Raw genomic sequence first — 14,896 nt, 5'->3', positions numbered from 1 at the left:
AGACCAATCTCTTCTAAGTGAAAACTGTCCAGAAGCAAAATTTTATCAACTGTCTGGTGGTAACATGTAGCATTCACTGAGAAGTGCCACATGTAGGATCCCTGGGAAACAGTTCAGCTAATAACTGTCCTACACAGCTTTTCTCTCTCAAAACATGTTGAAGCTCAGTGACCACACTTGTTGGTGGGGACAGGTATCATTCATCTGAGTCCCACTGTGTGAAGAAAGGTGACCACTAGCAACCACCAAAATGCTGACAAGGGCCTGCATAGGGGTGGAAACCCACCTGTTCAAATACAGGAGAGCAAGACTACAATGTTCAGCTATCTCTCTGGAAGGCCAAAGGCCACAGCATAAAGTCTAGGCACCTTGAGCAGAGTCTTCAAGTCAAATTCTTTCCCAGGGAACATTACCTGTAACACTCACAGCTTGGAGCCCTCCTTTCTGCTCTACCCTGGGTGGTGGCTCCATGTCAGCCTGTTCACCTGGGCTACCAACCTCAGTGTTTTGTTCCTCCTGCCTCATTTTTACAACCACTCAACCATCAGTCCTCAACATCACCCTCCTCTCTGGCTGTTTCTTTAATCTACAGCCTCCTTCTCACCACGTATGAAGCATTGTCCTGATTCAGGCTTTCCACATTTCTCTACTGGAGTGTCAACACACCCAAAACCAGCAACTGTAGCAGGGAGGGGGACCAGAAGAGAAACACACTGGCTGTGTTCTGATAATGACTCAGGGCAAAGGGATGGCAAAGCAGAGAGATAAAACTTAAAGAACTGAAACATGAAGAAGGTCACATAGCACTGGGGAAATGAAATAGCCAATGAAGTCACATGCACCCATGTGGGTTGAGCTTTCTTTTTGCTTCTGTAACCTGCCTGCAAGGGGCAAGGGTATATAAAGTGAGACCCCTGAGTCTGCCAGCACAATAAAATGTTGCATCCTGCTAAACTGCCTCAGTGTCCCGTATCTCAGCTTGAGATTCTTGCAACAATTCTTGGGAGCTAGTTGCCAGAATTGCGGAGATAGTAATTTGTCATCTCCCTTATCGCTGGGGTGCATTCCCTGGATCACCGGGAGAAGATCCCACCAGGTGCCAACAGACAGCTTGAATTGGAGGGAGTCTCATCCTCCCAGCAAGTCGGGGTGAAAGGCCTCGGATGAGCCACAAAAACCAACCGGGAAGCACTGCTTGTCAGACTGGTAAGAATCCAGGTTCGAATTCAGGCCTGCCTCAGGAGACAGAAGAGGAGACTGATCACCTCCCTAAGACTACTAGTAACTGCCTTTTGGGGTGAAGCCCTGTCTCTCAGGTTCAACGAGCAAGACAGAAGTACTGTGCTATGCAAAATGCGTAAGACACCTCTGAGAGTTAACGGGGGTTTGAGCTTTTTCCAGGAAATGGTCACAACTGAGGTTAAGGGATGGATAACAAAAGCACTGGGCGAAATTTAATTTACTCCTGGAATTCCAGCTCATTTTATGTGCACTTAAGTTGACATTTTTTCCTGGAATACTTAAAACTTTTACGTATGTATGTATATGTAAGCATCTTCAAAATGGTTCTTAAACTTCTGTTATAAGGTTAATGTGATATTCAAGGTAACAAAAACCCCAGGGTGTTTATTTTAATGATCTCTATTATAAACTGCTTAAGCTTTTTACATATGAATATGTAAACATCTTGAGGATGGTTCTTATTATAAAGTAAGTGTAAAAACTTATTAATCTGTTCTACTGTTTTAAGAAAACAGGTTTTCAAACTTATTTCAATCAGGTCTTGCTAGGATGCAGGCATTCAGGGGTTAACACTCTGGCTTAGACCAGAGGAGAAATAAGAAAAAAAAAAGCCAGGGCACAGCCTGCAACAGGAATCTTAAAATTTGGGTAGTTAAAAATTACCTTAGCCTGTTTCATTCTGTCATAAATAAAATCTGGGATTTAATTCTCTCTTGTAACACATGGGTCTATTAACAAATGGGCTTTCTATAAATTGTTTTTATACAAAAAATAATTTTAAGGTTGCTTTTTTCTTTTTTTTTCCATACAAATATAAGGTTCTAAATTAAAAAGTTTTATGAATTATTTTCAACGAGTGTATATATATATATAGTATTAAGGGTATTTTTTTAAAAATAAAAGTTGAAAAATACTTTTAAATTTAAAAAAAAAGATAAAGCTCCCCCAAGGATACAAAATAAGTTGTCATAAAGGTACAAAGTAAATTGTAATAAAAAGATGGAGCTTATAAATGCTTATGTAAATGATTGAGTTGACTAAAATCCAGTTACATTAAAGGTTTTGTAAGGTCAAAATTTAATGTACTGATGTTAAACTAAAACTTAATTCTCGAAATGTTATCATTCGCTGGTAAATGGATGGAATTGGAGAACATCATTCTGAGTGAGGTTAGCCTGGCCCAAAAGACCAAAAATCGTATGTTCTCCCTCATATGTGGACATTAGATCAAGGGCAAACACAACAAGGAGATTGGACTTTGAGCACATGATAAAAGCTTTAGCACACAAGGGAGGGGTGAGGATAGGTAAGACACCTAAAAAATTAGTTAGCATTTGTTGCCCTTAACGCAGAGAAACTAAAAGCAGATACCTTAAAAGCAACCAAGGCCAATAGGAAAAGGGGACCAGGAACTACAGAAAAGGTGAGATCAAAAAGAATTAACCTAGAGTTAATTCACATGCACAGGAAATCAATGTGAGTCAATGCCCTGTATAGCTATCTTTATCTCAACCAGCAAAAACCCTTGTTCCTTCCTATTATTGCTTATATTCTCTCTTCAACAAAATTAGAGATAAGGGCAAAATAGTTTCTGCTGGGTATTGAGGGGGTGGGGGGGAGAGGGAGGGGGCGGAGTGGGTGGTAAGGGAGGGGGTGGGGGCAGGGGGGAGAAATGACCCAAGACTTGTATGCACATATGAATAATAAATAAATAAATTAAATAAATAAATAAAACTTAATTTTCTAAGCTCATATTGAGACTATCTTAAAAATATTGTTCTTAATAACATTTACAAAAACTGTCATAAAAATGGTTTTTGTTTTGTCAAGATAACTGCCAGAAATTTTTGGTGCTGCAGGTTAATCCACAAATTTATCAAAACAACAAGAGTTCATTAAAACACAGAGAGACAAGAGGCAGCTGAGCACAGGGAGCACTCCTGCACTGATATGAGGGTTGAGACAGATTTACTTATGTAAAGCAAAGTTAAAAAAAAAACCAAAAAACAAAGGATAAAAAAAATAGGATAAAGAAATAAAAACTCAAAAAGGAGCACTACATTGGAGGTCAAGACCATCCAGTTTTTATTGGAGTCGCAAGAGTGGAGATATTAGTCCTACTCCTTCCACATGGCAGGCAGAGGGAATTTTTACCCTCAGATATCCAGATTGGGCTTATTATTTTAGGGGAACTCCACTGACTACAGGTTGGTGGGCTCCTGCTGTATGTCATGAGCCATATGTTAATGTCAGCAATCTGGGATGTGATCGCTTATCAACATCTGAGCCATGATTCTTGGCCATTAGGTTTCCTAACTCCACGCTTAGTCCCCATAAATATTTACCTGTGTTCTCTGGTTATTTTTGTCAGGATTTTAATTACTAAGGTAACTGACCCCAAAGACTGACAAAGAGATAATTGTTAATCTTCATCTTCCTGGATGGATGCCTAGGACAGTTGGGCAGGTAGTGACCTAACTACAACTTATCTTTCTTGGTTGCCCAGCAACAGTATCCCTTAGCGACCTTCCTGGTACTTTTCCACTAGCCCCCTATATCTAGCCCAAGCCTGTATATGACAATAGGCTTTAGCTCTCTTGCTGAGGTCCCCCTCCACAGGGCTCCTGCCTAAATAGTAAACCCTGTACTGGTGTTTGAGCCATCTGTCTGCCTCTTCCATGCCTCTTATTTTCTAACAGTTTATGAAAAATTTTCTAGATGACCTCATGGTTGTTTTGGGTGATTCTAACACAGCTGGTACCCTATATGTGTCTGTGACTGGGCTACTTGAGTTTACTAAAACTTTTCTTGCCCCCCTGCCCCACACACAACCTGATAAACATCTAAAGTTTTACTGCAAGAACAACTACTAAACTAACATGTACATATAACCTCTATAGAGCTATGACACTATTGCTGGTTCCTTATACTAAATATATTTATGTTTTTCAAGTATATCAAGCCTTCTAAAATACAAATTTTAGATAAACACAGTAATAAAAAGTTAATGGTACTAATATACTGTTCTGTTAGTTGCTAAATTGTCCATCAAAATTTTAAACATGTCTCTTTTCAGCTTTTGTCATTACAGTTCTGATCCTTCTGGGGCATTTACGATCAAGTCCATAAAAAATGACTCTAATAAGTGCTTATGTGTCAGCCAAGTTAGCATTTTAGACGTCTGCTTTTGTTGGATTTTGTTTTGTATTGTCCTTGTCTAAAAGCCCATTGCCTAAGGGCCACTCCTTCTAAGCCTTTTTGTTGCTTAAATTTGGCCAAAAGGGTCTAGATGACACTGACTCCCACCAGATCTGCTCATTATTCCTGCCCCAACGTGGGACCAAAACCAACCAACCAAACAAAATCCAAGAAAGAGCAATCCTCACGATGAAGAAAGAAAATGACCAATCAAGACAGATCTTCAATCTACGGCCATACCACCCTAAACATGCCCAATCTGGTCTGGCCTCAAAAGCTAAGCAGGGTCAAGCTTGATTAGTACTTAGATGGGAGACAAGTATTCGGAAGAGACTACTCACACCCACCACAGCCGAATAAAGTCAACTTCTCCCAAGTGGGAGTGCATCTTGGACTCAGCCTCGGCATCCAAGATTACCCTCCGGAACACCTGTGCCCTTTCTTGGCAAGACTCCACTTCCCAGGACACAACAGGACCCACGAACAACAAACGTCAGCCCTGCTCTAGACACTCTGAAAGCTGACTTAGTCTACACACGGAGGAAGTTCAAACATGGGATGCACCCCTGTTCTCCTCTACACACTTGGACTCTTCTTACCTTTTGGATTGGTCCTTGCAAGGTTTTTCTCATGTGCTGAATGTTATGAGAACCATTGTTGGGACCTCTGCACAGCCATACTTTGTATCATGCAACCACCAACAGGTAAGATGTTAAATTAGTAACCAGGTTAATGAGGTTACTGATAAATAATACCAAAAGTCCCAGAGTAAAGAAAACAATACAGACTACATTTGTCATAAAACCAGGGTGATGGGTCTTATCTTAGGAGCATGCTTAATATTACCCTGCCTGGTCCCCCTGGTATTGCAGTCTATCAGGACCATTATGGAGGCCACTATAAAAAGGAAAACAGCCACACATGTAATGATGCTATGGAAATACAAACCCCTAGCTCAAGATGATGCTCTTTGACCCTAGGGGGGTCCAAGCCTCAAAGGGGGAATGATATAGCAGGGAGGAGGACCAAAAAAGAAACAGACAGCCTGTGTTCTGATAATGAGGCAGGGGGAAGGGATGGCACAGCAGAGAGATAAAACTTAAAAAATTGAAACATGAAGTTCACATAGCGCTGGGAAAATGAAATAGCCAATAAAGTCACATGCAGCCATTTGTGGGTTGAGCTTTGCTTTTTGCTTCTGTAACCTGCTTGCAAGGGTACATAAGGTGAGACCTCATTGTTCTCGGGGCTCAGCCTTTGGACATGAGATCACTGAGTCTGTGCTGGCACAATAAAACATTGCTTCCTGCTAAACTGCCTCGGTGTCCCGTATCTCAGCTTGAGATTCCCACAACACAGCCTTATCTTTCATGTGTGTCTCTTCATAGCCAAAGCAATCTTTGAGTGTGGATGTATACACATTACATTCTCCTGGGAGCATCCTTACCTCCTATGGCTTAGCACATGGGGGCTCAGACCATGCTACAGCTCCTACATAGCTTTTCCTGTGCAGGCTTTCTGCTCCAGTCAGCCACACCACGTAGCACACTGTGTCTACCTTATGCTGGCCTCTGCTTGGAAGATCTCAGCCTTTCACCTGGGTTCAGGTTTTACAACCTTTGGGAAAATTCTCTGTGCTAAGTTCCCAGGTCCTCCAGTCAGGGATCCTTATATCTTATTACATTTTGTAGCCTTGATGTCTCCCCTCAGCATCTAGCAAATTCTGAATGCTGCCATGACCTTGGCTTAGGTCTATCCAAGGGTCTACCCAATGGGCATATTGAGAAGGACACTGGAGGAGTAGATGTGAGCAAGGGCAGAGAGTTGATTTTCTACTTCCTCTTGGAATGGGAGCCCAGGCTGGTTGTATCCTTTGACCAGGGCTCCAGAGAGCCTCCTCAGCATGAGTCCCCAGTGACCTCACGGTGGTGACGACTCAGCTGCTAATAACCCAGTATCCCTCATGAATCCCCTAAGCCCCATTCACTCCTGTGGAAGTGGACCCTTACCAGATAACTACATCTACTTCCATAAATTTGAGTGCTCCATCTGTTTCTAAGGGCACCCTAAGTGGCCTAGGTAGGGAGGATGGAATAATTGATAACTGATAGGTAGCTCTTGGCAAAGCCAAACCCTGAGTAGACCTTAAAATAAGTTGCTCAAAGCTAGATGCCTAGCTACTCAGGAGGCAGAGATCAGGAGAATCACAGTTTGAAGCCAGCCCAAGCAAATAATGTGCAAGACTCTTATCTCGAAAAAAACCCATCACACACAAAAAAGGCTGATGGGGTGGCTCAGGGTGTAGACCCTGAGTTCAAACCCCAGTATTGGGGGAAAAAAAAGTTACCCGGTTTTTGTTTGTATAATCTAAGTATGTGTGGAAATAACGAAACTCTGTGTCAATGTTAAATTTTGTCAAGATGTAATTATGTTAATTAAAGATATGAAAACATTCCATTTTTTAAGTCTAGTTGACACAGATACAGTTCATCTGCATGCCTTCATCATAGCGAGGACAGTTTGGACATGTCCCCCACAGCTCCATCTCAATACTAAGCAGGATGGGGTAGGACCCACGGTATTCTGTTGCTAGTGATGATCCTGCTGCTATGTCCCGTGGGGTGACAACTGTCACTGGAGGAGTTGGTCATCTACCAGGGCAAGGAGCTACCCCTACCCCCAAAAACAGGCTGTAGGCTCCTGATGACTCATGATGCTCATCCCAGCCCCCAGTGCTTGCACACAGCTCTGCAGCATGCAGGAAGGAAGGCTCAGAACCCTGCTCTGTGGATGCTTACTTTGGGGTAAAAGTGGTACCCAATAGTGTCAGAAGTCGTTATATGCATCAGACAAATGAACTCGAAGTCAAAAACTGTGCCAAGAGACAGAAAACATTAACATATAATGAAAAAAGGGTCAATCAACAGGAAGATGGCACAATTATAAACCACGTTCAGTCAACTTCTAAGCACGTAAGTACATAAAGCAAACACTGGTAGATCTGAAGGGAGTGACAGGCACCTAGATTTACAACATGCAATTAAGTTTTATATCAGACAACCATCCTGCCACCAACCTTTTGCTTTATTCTTTAGGGAAACTGTGCAGATGTCCCATTGAATTGTGGCTTCAAAGACTGCTGTATGCCATGGAGTTGACTGAACCCAACCGAGCAGAGGCAACCTGAGCCAGGTCTCCATTCACAGGGGACCTCTCTGGGCTGGAAGGCCTCTGAGCAGCACTAAAAAGAAAGCACTGGAAATAGACGAAAGGGGTGGAGAATTGTGCTATTTCCAGTTGCCACTTGAGGATTCCATTGGGGATTAACTGTGGGGAATGTTTTAAAGAACACTGCCCATCCAAGTGCATTTGAATAATGAAGTTCTTAACACTTTTTTACTACTAACTTATGATATATTTCACATACCATAATATCCACTCATTTAAAATACAGTTCAGTGTTCATTTTTTTGTTTTGTATGTTTGTTTATATTCAGAGTTGTGCAATTACCACCATCAGCTAATTTGAGAGAACATTTTCTTCACCACCAAAAGAAACCCTATACCCACTGGCAATCATTCCCCATTCCTATGCCATGAACCGCACCTCCTGCCCCTCAACTTGGCAACCTCTGGGCCCTTTTCTGTCTCTAAAGACAGTCCTACTGTGGACATTTCATACCAGTGGAATCACACTCAGAGGCTAACACCACTCTCTGTATGATGTGTTCTAATTCACATACGTTCTTTCACTTGATTCTCAGGTCAGCCTGTGAGGTTGATAGAGCAGTCAAAGGTTGTCTCTAGAATCAGAAGATTGGAGCTCAGAAATGCAGGATAACTTTCCTAAGACCACCAGCTCCAGTAAGGGAGAGAGTTTAATTCAGTCTTGGGTCTTCTTGCTACAAACCCAACCTTAGTTTTGTTCTCCAAGTGCAAATGGTATGATTTTGAGTGTGAATTGGCTGGTCTAAAAAAAAACAATAAAACCTTCTGGCATGCCTGGCAGGCTGGGCTGTCCAGTCAATGGTTCCTTGGCATGAGTGAGGTAACTTACAGGTTGCTGCTGTCTCATGGAGGATGACACAAGACCACCAGGAGAAGATAATGGGAACACACAAGCCAGAAAACAGGGAACTAGCCTGGCCACTGATATACTACATGACAGATCTGTCTCCCAGGTTAGTCCCACCCAACCAGTAAGACCGGCGTGGGTTGAGGTCTCCCTTCTATGTCTGGGACAGACACTCTTTCATGTGAGGCTATCTGCCCTCTGACCTCATCCTGCACACTCACTCACCTGCTCTCCCTTTGTGCCTGCTGGAGTTCAGCCTGACTGTCTGAGGTGGTGCTGTTTACACTGCTGGTCCACAGCATCACAAGAAAAACTTTTACGACAATGCCAGAGACCCACCCAAGACCCCATGCTTAGGAAAGGGACCTGACTGCACCCTGACAATCCTGTGGCAGAGCCAAACCACCACACTTGGCATAAGTAGTAAGTCAGTTAAATGGGGCTTAGATATGCTGTAGCCAGACAGCCCCAAGTCTGCACTGCTCCTGGGCCCAGCTATGGGGAACTATCAAATAAGACAACTGGGTAGAAAAAGAAGAAGACACAATGATAGCGGAGCACAGCAAAAAGGATTATGTCCTTCTTGGCATTTTTTTCTCAGGCATTATGCCAGCAAGGACACCCACAATGGGCACACTTTATGTTGGCATTGTCAGCAAAGCTCAAATCAGTCTGGCTGGCTGTAAGCAGAATGGTTCCCACACAAGAGATGGTCTTCCACAGTGGCCAGGGATAGAAACAGGCCTGGGGATGCTGAGCCAGCTGAGGTTTGAATACTGGGGATGAGCAAGGGGCCACTAGCCACCACCCACTTGAACACCAGCTTTGCATGTATGGAAGTCACTATGTCCACCTCACACGAACTCAAAGTTCACCACAAGCCTGGCCTCTTGTTACTTTCTCTCTCCCTAAGAAGTGAATATCATCTGTTTCTGAGGCCTTCTTTTCTGTCCCTGGCCCTCCTCTTGAAGCCACACTTCCAGAAAGAGTGGTGGGCCAATAGGCCTCTTCATCTCCTGGACCCATCTCTCTGGATCTGCTCAAAAAGCATGGCACTTTCTTAGGTTCTCTATGGAATCCAGCATTCTACAGACCTCCTTCCCAATGTCCCTGCCGTGCCTCCTCCCCTGAGCATCACCCTTGTAATGGAATCTGCATTTCATGAAGGATGGCTGTTCCTACCTTTTTGTATTACTTTGTCTTCATTTGTTTCCATTTTTTCCCCTTCCTTACCTTCTGTCCATGTGGCCTAGCCTCTCCATTGACTTTAAACACAAACTGTAGACACAGCATCTTCAAATCTTTAACTCTCACCCTTCCCTCAATTCTTGCTATAGTTTAGATATGATGTGGGTATTCCAAGGGCTCATGTGGTGGAAGCTTGGTCCCATGGTGTCAACGTGAAGAGGTAGTGGGACCTTTAAGGATGGGACAAATGGGAGATCTTCTCCAAGCTCTGACTTCCTGTCTGTCCCTGATCTGTCTCTGTCATACATACTACCACCATGCTGCCACTGACCATGAGACACACTTCCAGGGGGCCTTTCTCCAGCCTCTAAAACTGTGACCTGAATAAACTTCTTTATAAGTGCCTGGCTTTGGGTATTTCTCTATAGTAATGGACAACAGCCTAACACAACTTCTGACCCATGGTTTCATGCTGTCAGCTGAATCACTCTCCCTTTCATGTGTTTGCCACCTCCTCAAACTCAGAAATCCTCAAAACCCACCTTCCTTTCTCCTGTACCGCTTCCTGATACACACATTGAGGACAGACAGTCCTCCCAGACAGCATTTCAACTAATCTCTCTCCTAAGGAAAATTCAAATTCACCCCTGTACCTTTCTCTTGACCCTTCTCACTCCTTGCTCTGTGTTACTGTCTGTAATAGTAATGTTAACAACAGGAACCACAATGATAGTGGCCAGCTACCATTCTGAAAACTTTCTGTGTATTAAAGTAACTGAACTTTCAATAATAACATTGGGGAATCCTCAGTTTATCTCCAGTACACCAATGAGTCAAATGGAATAGCTGACCCAAGGTTATATAGCTAAGTGTGGGCTCCAGAACCTGCCTTGGTGCTTGAGTAATGCCTTACTAAAAAGATAGTCCTTTGAAGGTAGGAGTAAAACTTCTGAGGGATTCAGTCTCCTTACTGTAGACCCAACACTACTGTAGGCGATGAATGTGTGAGCAGTTGTTTAGAAAGCTCATGAGTGTTGCATTATTCAGAAGCGTCATAAGGGACCCCATAGGAAAGGAGGAGGGGGGATGACCAAGAGCTAGGAACAGCCTAGCTTTGGGGGAAGGACATCGATCTCTCCTATCCTTTCTTGGTGAAGTTAGCACCATAATACTACCCCAAGGGCAAGAATGCCCACAAAACATACTTCCTGGAGGTTGTCTACACCTCCCCGAACAGTCATTATTTCAGGTCTTGGAAACCCAGTGCCTGCTCTCTGTAGTCAACCTGGACCTGACATTCCAGAGAGGTGCTGGGAAAGGTACCCATGTGTGAACTCCTGGGGCAACCAGTCAAGAAAAGGTGGCCCAGGAGTTGACAGAGACCAGAAAACCCATAGCAGACTGGTTATACATGGATAGTTGAGTGTTCTCTCCCCAAATCTTTCAATTATATACTCACACTTGTCCTTAGGAGTTTTTCCTCCTTTGATTGGTTTCTTTAAGAGGTGATCTAATAGTTACCAGGTTCTGAACCTCAGGGAAATTTCAGTGGGTGAGTAGATCATCATTTGGATGCAGACACACTTGACCTTGTACTGTGACATCTCCATTCTCTGGTGTACCCCAGCATCTCTGTGTGCTTGGTTCAGGCAGCAGTGCCAGATGGCTCAGTAAATCAAAGATTCATACTTACACCAAAAGCTCCCAGAGATGGAGCCCGCTTCTACAAGTAGATTCCGCTATGCCCACATCTGTGGGGAGGTCACTCTGCACCAGGCCATTAAAGCAGTAACCTGGGGTCACCTGTATGCCCATATCTGGGAGCATGTCAAAGGCAGAGAGAAGGTCACGCATCCTCCAAACCAGGAGGCTAAGCATGTGACATCCGCTCATGCATAAGAGGTCCAGCAGCTCAAATCCGATGTCCTTCGGGTCCTTGTCACCTGCCTCATTCTCCACGAAACCATCTCCATAGCTCACACCTGCAACTCAGCAACTCCTTCCCAACACACTGCATTCTCTTCCACTGTTTCCCCATACCGGTCACTACACACACCAACATTATTCCTGTTGTTATGGAAATTCCCAACGGGCACGTAAGCAGAGAGAGCAGTACAGTTGCCTCCCATGTCACCGTGTACCCATGGCTTTATCTGCAACAAGGTCAACTTAAGGTCAATCCTGGGCCACTGATCCACTTTTTTGGTCTTTCTGTTTAGGAATGAGGAAGGGGGCAGGACTGTTGAACCTACTAATCTACATATACACATATCTAATGTATTTTTTTATTATTTCTCTTTTCTCCTAATTAGGATGAAATTAACACAAAACGCAGGAATTTTTGTGTGTTTTGTCACTGTGCCATATCCAAAGCATTGACTAGGGCCCAGCATATAGTTAGCACTCAGTAAACACTTGTTCAATAATGAAGGAATGCCCTTCTACCCAGGCTCATCAGACTTGGCTCCAGCTTCCACTGACTGAGGTCACATGTAAACAGTCACAGGTCCCTTGTCATGCCCCTCATCTCTAGGGGGAAAGTCAGTCACATCTTTACAATGGCGTTGACAAGTTCCTAGTGCTGACAGGATTTTACTAACTAGTCCCATAAGCAGAGAAGGCTAATATATGCTGGTCAACATTTCCAAAAAGCTACCCCACATGGCAAAGGATATTCAAGACACATTTGATGACTGTGTGTGTGTGAGTGAGTGAATGTGTGTGTGAGTGAGTGTGTGTTGTGTGTGTTTGTGTGATTTATTAAGCACAGGGAAATACACAATACTCACATGCAACCACGAAACCTAGTCAGGTCATTGTTTGGCTTCTCACACTCGATTACACTGGTGAACGTCAAAGGATCGAATTCAGAGACCTAAAATAATAGCACGATACATTAGAGAAATCTGGGCTCTGGCTGCTCTGTTCTAAAAGGCTCTTATTTTTCTGTCTATCCATGGTAGGGACATTTCATAGAGGAAGAACTCTGCCTATGAACCTCTGCAGAATGCCAAGCCACACATGGTACTCAACCCATGCTTTCCCATTTTTATAACTAGTAAGAAAATAATCATTTTCTAATGAATAGCAACTAGTGGACCAGTACTGGTAAGTAAGTGAGCTGAAATGATTATAGCTTTAATGCAAAATAAAAGACTATGAAGTCATAGCAAGGAAAGCCACCAATGATGGAAAGGGGTTAGTGAGTTTTTGGGATTTATTTTTGGACACAGATCATCTCCTCCAATTTTTTCTTTATAGATTTAGAGCAGCAAATTATGAAAACATGAACTGATACTAAAATCCCATTTCCTCAAGGTACACTAAAAATTCTTCATGGATCTTTGCTGGAAAAGATTTAAACAGCCAATGTCAGCCAACAACTTCTTTATAATTCTGCTCAATTAAAACTGATGGCTCATTACAAAGGAAACATCTAATGTAGTGTTTGCCACTGATAGATGTTAACAGTACCTTGCTCCTGTGAAGAGATCAGAAGTAGGAGGAGGGAAGGGATGAACAAAGGAGGGATGTATAGGGAACGAGCCTTCAGTATACATAACTGAGCACAATTGGTGGATTTCTTTTTTATCGTCCCTCTGGTCAGGCTATCATTCTGTTTTTCATGTAAAACATGGAACTGTCTTCACTCGCACATGCATATCATCAGAAAAAAATGCAGTTGGCTAAATCACAGAAAGGGCATAAATACTGTGGACACCACTCCAGGTAATTATTTTCCCAAATCAACACATTAACCTGCACAGAATGCAGCCATAAAGGTAATAACTCAAAACTCAGACCTTACTGTTTTCTAGTGTATTGCGTACACTGAAAGGACTCCCTAGGCAATAGTAGTTCAGTGCAATGACTGAAACTGAAATGCTGTGTTTTAAAAAATTGTTTATTTTGCAGTGCTGGGGAGCAAACTTACCGCTTTGCATGTTGCTAGGCAAATGCTCTACCACCGAACTACAGCCCCAGCCCGTAGAATGCTATTTTAAAAGGCTCTTCTTGAAGTTTCTTAGCCATCAGTCCCTGTCCTTGGACTGGAATGGCCTTGCACTCTATTTACAGAGTGGGGCTGTGTTTCAGAGTCCTGAGTTTATTTAAAGCTGTGTGGATTATCTTGAAGCCAGTGGACTGCTTTTCCCAGGACAGACATTGGCAGATACAGAGTACAAGATGGCCATGAAGGGAGTGGGTTCCAAAGAACACCAGGGTTATTCTTGGCAGACAAGGAGGGTAGGACTTAAAATACTCTGTCTCTGTTTATTATTCTTTCTCTCTAAGAAAAATGTAATGTACACAGCTCAGGAACAGTAGGACATTCTGTCTCTAAGACATCAGAACTGCATTTGTGATGTTTTGCCATAATCACGTGCCGTAAGAAACGTGTGTGCCCAGGACATGGGATGCCTGGCTTCATCCGGAATGGGGGCGGGAGGGGTGGGGAGGAGGAGTTTGAGAATTGGAGGCATCTTCAGAAACTTTGCTGAGCAGAATTATTCTCCCTTTCCCCTCAGAATTCATATGTTGAAGTCTTAACCCCCATTACACAGAATGTGTCTATATTTGGAGTTAGGGCCTTTATAGAAATAATCAAGCTAAAATGAGATCATGAGAGTGTGCCCTAATCCAACAGGATCCATGTCCTTATAAGAGGAAGAGAATAGGACACACAAACAATTAGAGGGATGATCATGTGACACGGGGAGAAGATGGCCAAGGAGAGAGAGCTCAGATGAAACCAACCCTGCTGACACCTTCAACTTGGACTTCCAGCTTCAATAACTGTGAGGAAACACACATCTATGATTTAAGCCTCCCAGGGTGTGGCAGTTCTGGCAAACGACACAGGGATTGTCTTCAATTTTCTCAAGTAAAAAGCCTTTTTTTTATTATTATTATTGTGTTCGGTGGGGGTACATTGTGGCATTTACAAAAGTTCTTACAATGTATCATACTTGAATTCAGCTCCTCCACCATTCTTCTTTATCCCTCTCTCCCCCATTCCTGGAATAATCAAAATAGGTCTCATCTTTCCATTTATACACATGTGCACACAGTATTTGCACCATATTCACCCTCCTACACCCTTTCCCCACATCCTTCCCTTCCCTCTCCCACTGATAACACCTCTCCCCGACCCCGAAGGACATGTTCTGTCCTCTTATTCTCCTATTTTGTAAA

At 43.2% G+C, this 14,896-nt stretch overlaps 1 protein-coding gene across 5 annotated transcripts in view; it reads right to left on the bottom strand.

Annotated features, from left to right (window-relative positions):
* The window catches only part of Atp10a (ATPase phospholipid transporting 10A (putative)), a 199,275-nt gene that overhangs the window by 64,053 nt on the left and 120,326 nt on the right, over window positions 1–14,896 (bottom strand). For all 5 annotated transcript variants that reach the window (XR_012444060.1, XM_074062038.1, XM_074062037.1 and 2 more), the window contains exon 3: window positions 12,493–12,578. Coding sequence is in view for 4 of the 5 variants with exons in the window: in XM_074062038.1 (XP_073918139.1) it covers window positions 12,493–12,578 (86 nt within the window). In the remaining variant the exon portion in view is untranslated. The remainder of the gene's footprint in view (window positions 1–12,492; window positions 12,579–14,896) is intronic.

The sequence above is a fragment of the Castor canadensis genome, chromosome 19, assembly GCF_047511655.1.
Source record: "Castor canadensis chromosome 19, mCasCan1.hap1v2, whole genome shotgun sequence".
In the NCBI taxonomy this organism is placed as follows: domain Eukaryota; kingdom Metazoa; phylum Chordata; class Mammalia; order Rodentia; family Castoridae; genus Castor; species Castor canadensis.
This window is presented reverse-complemented; position numbering and strand designations above follow the sequence as displayed.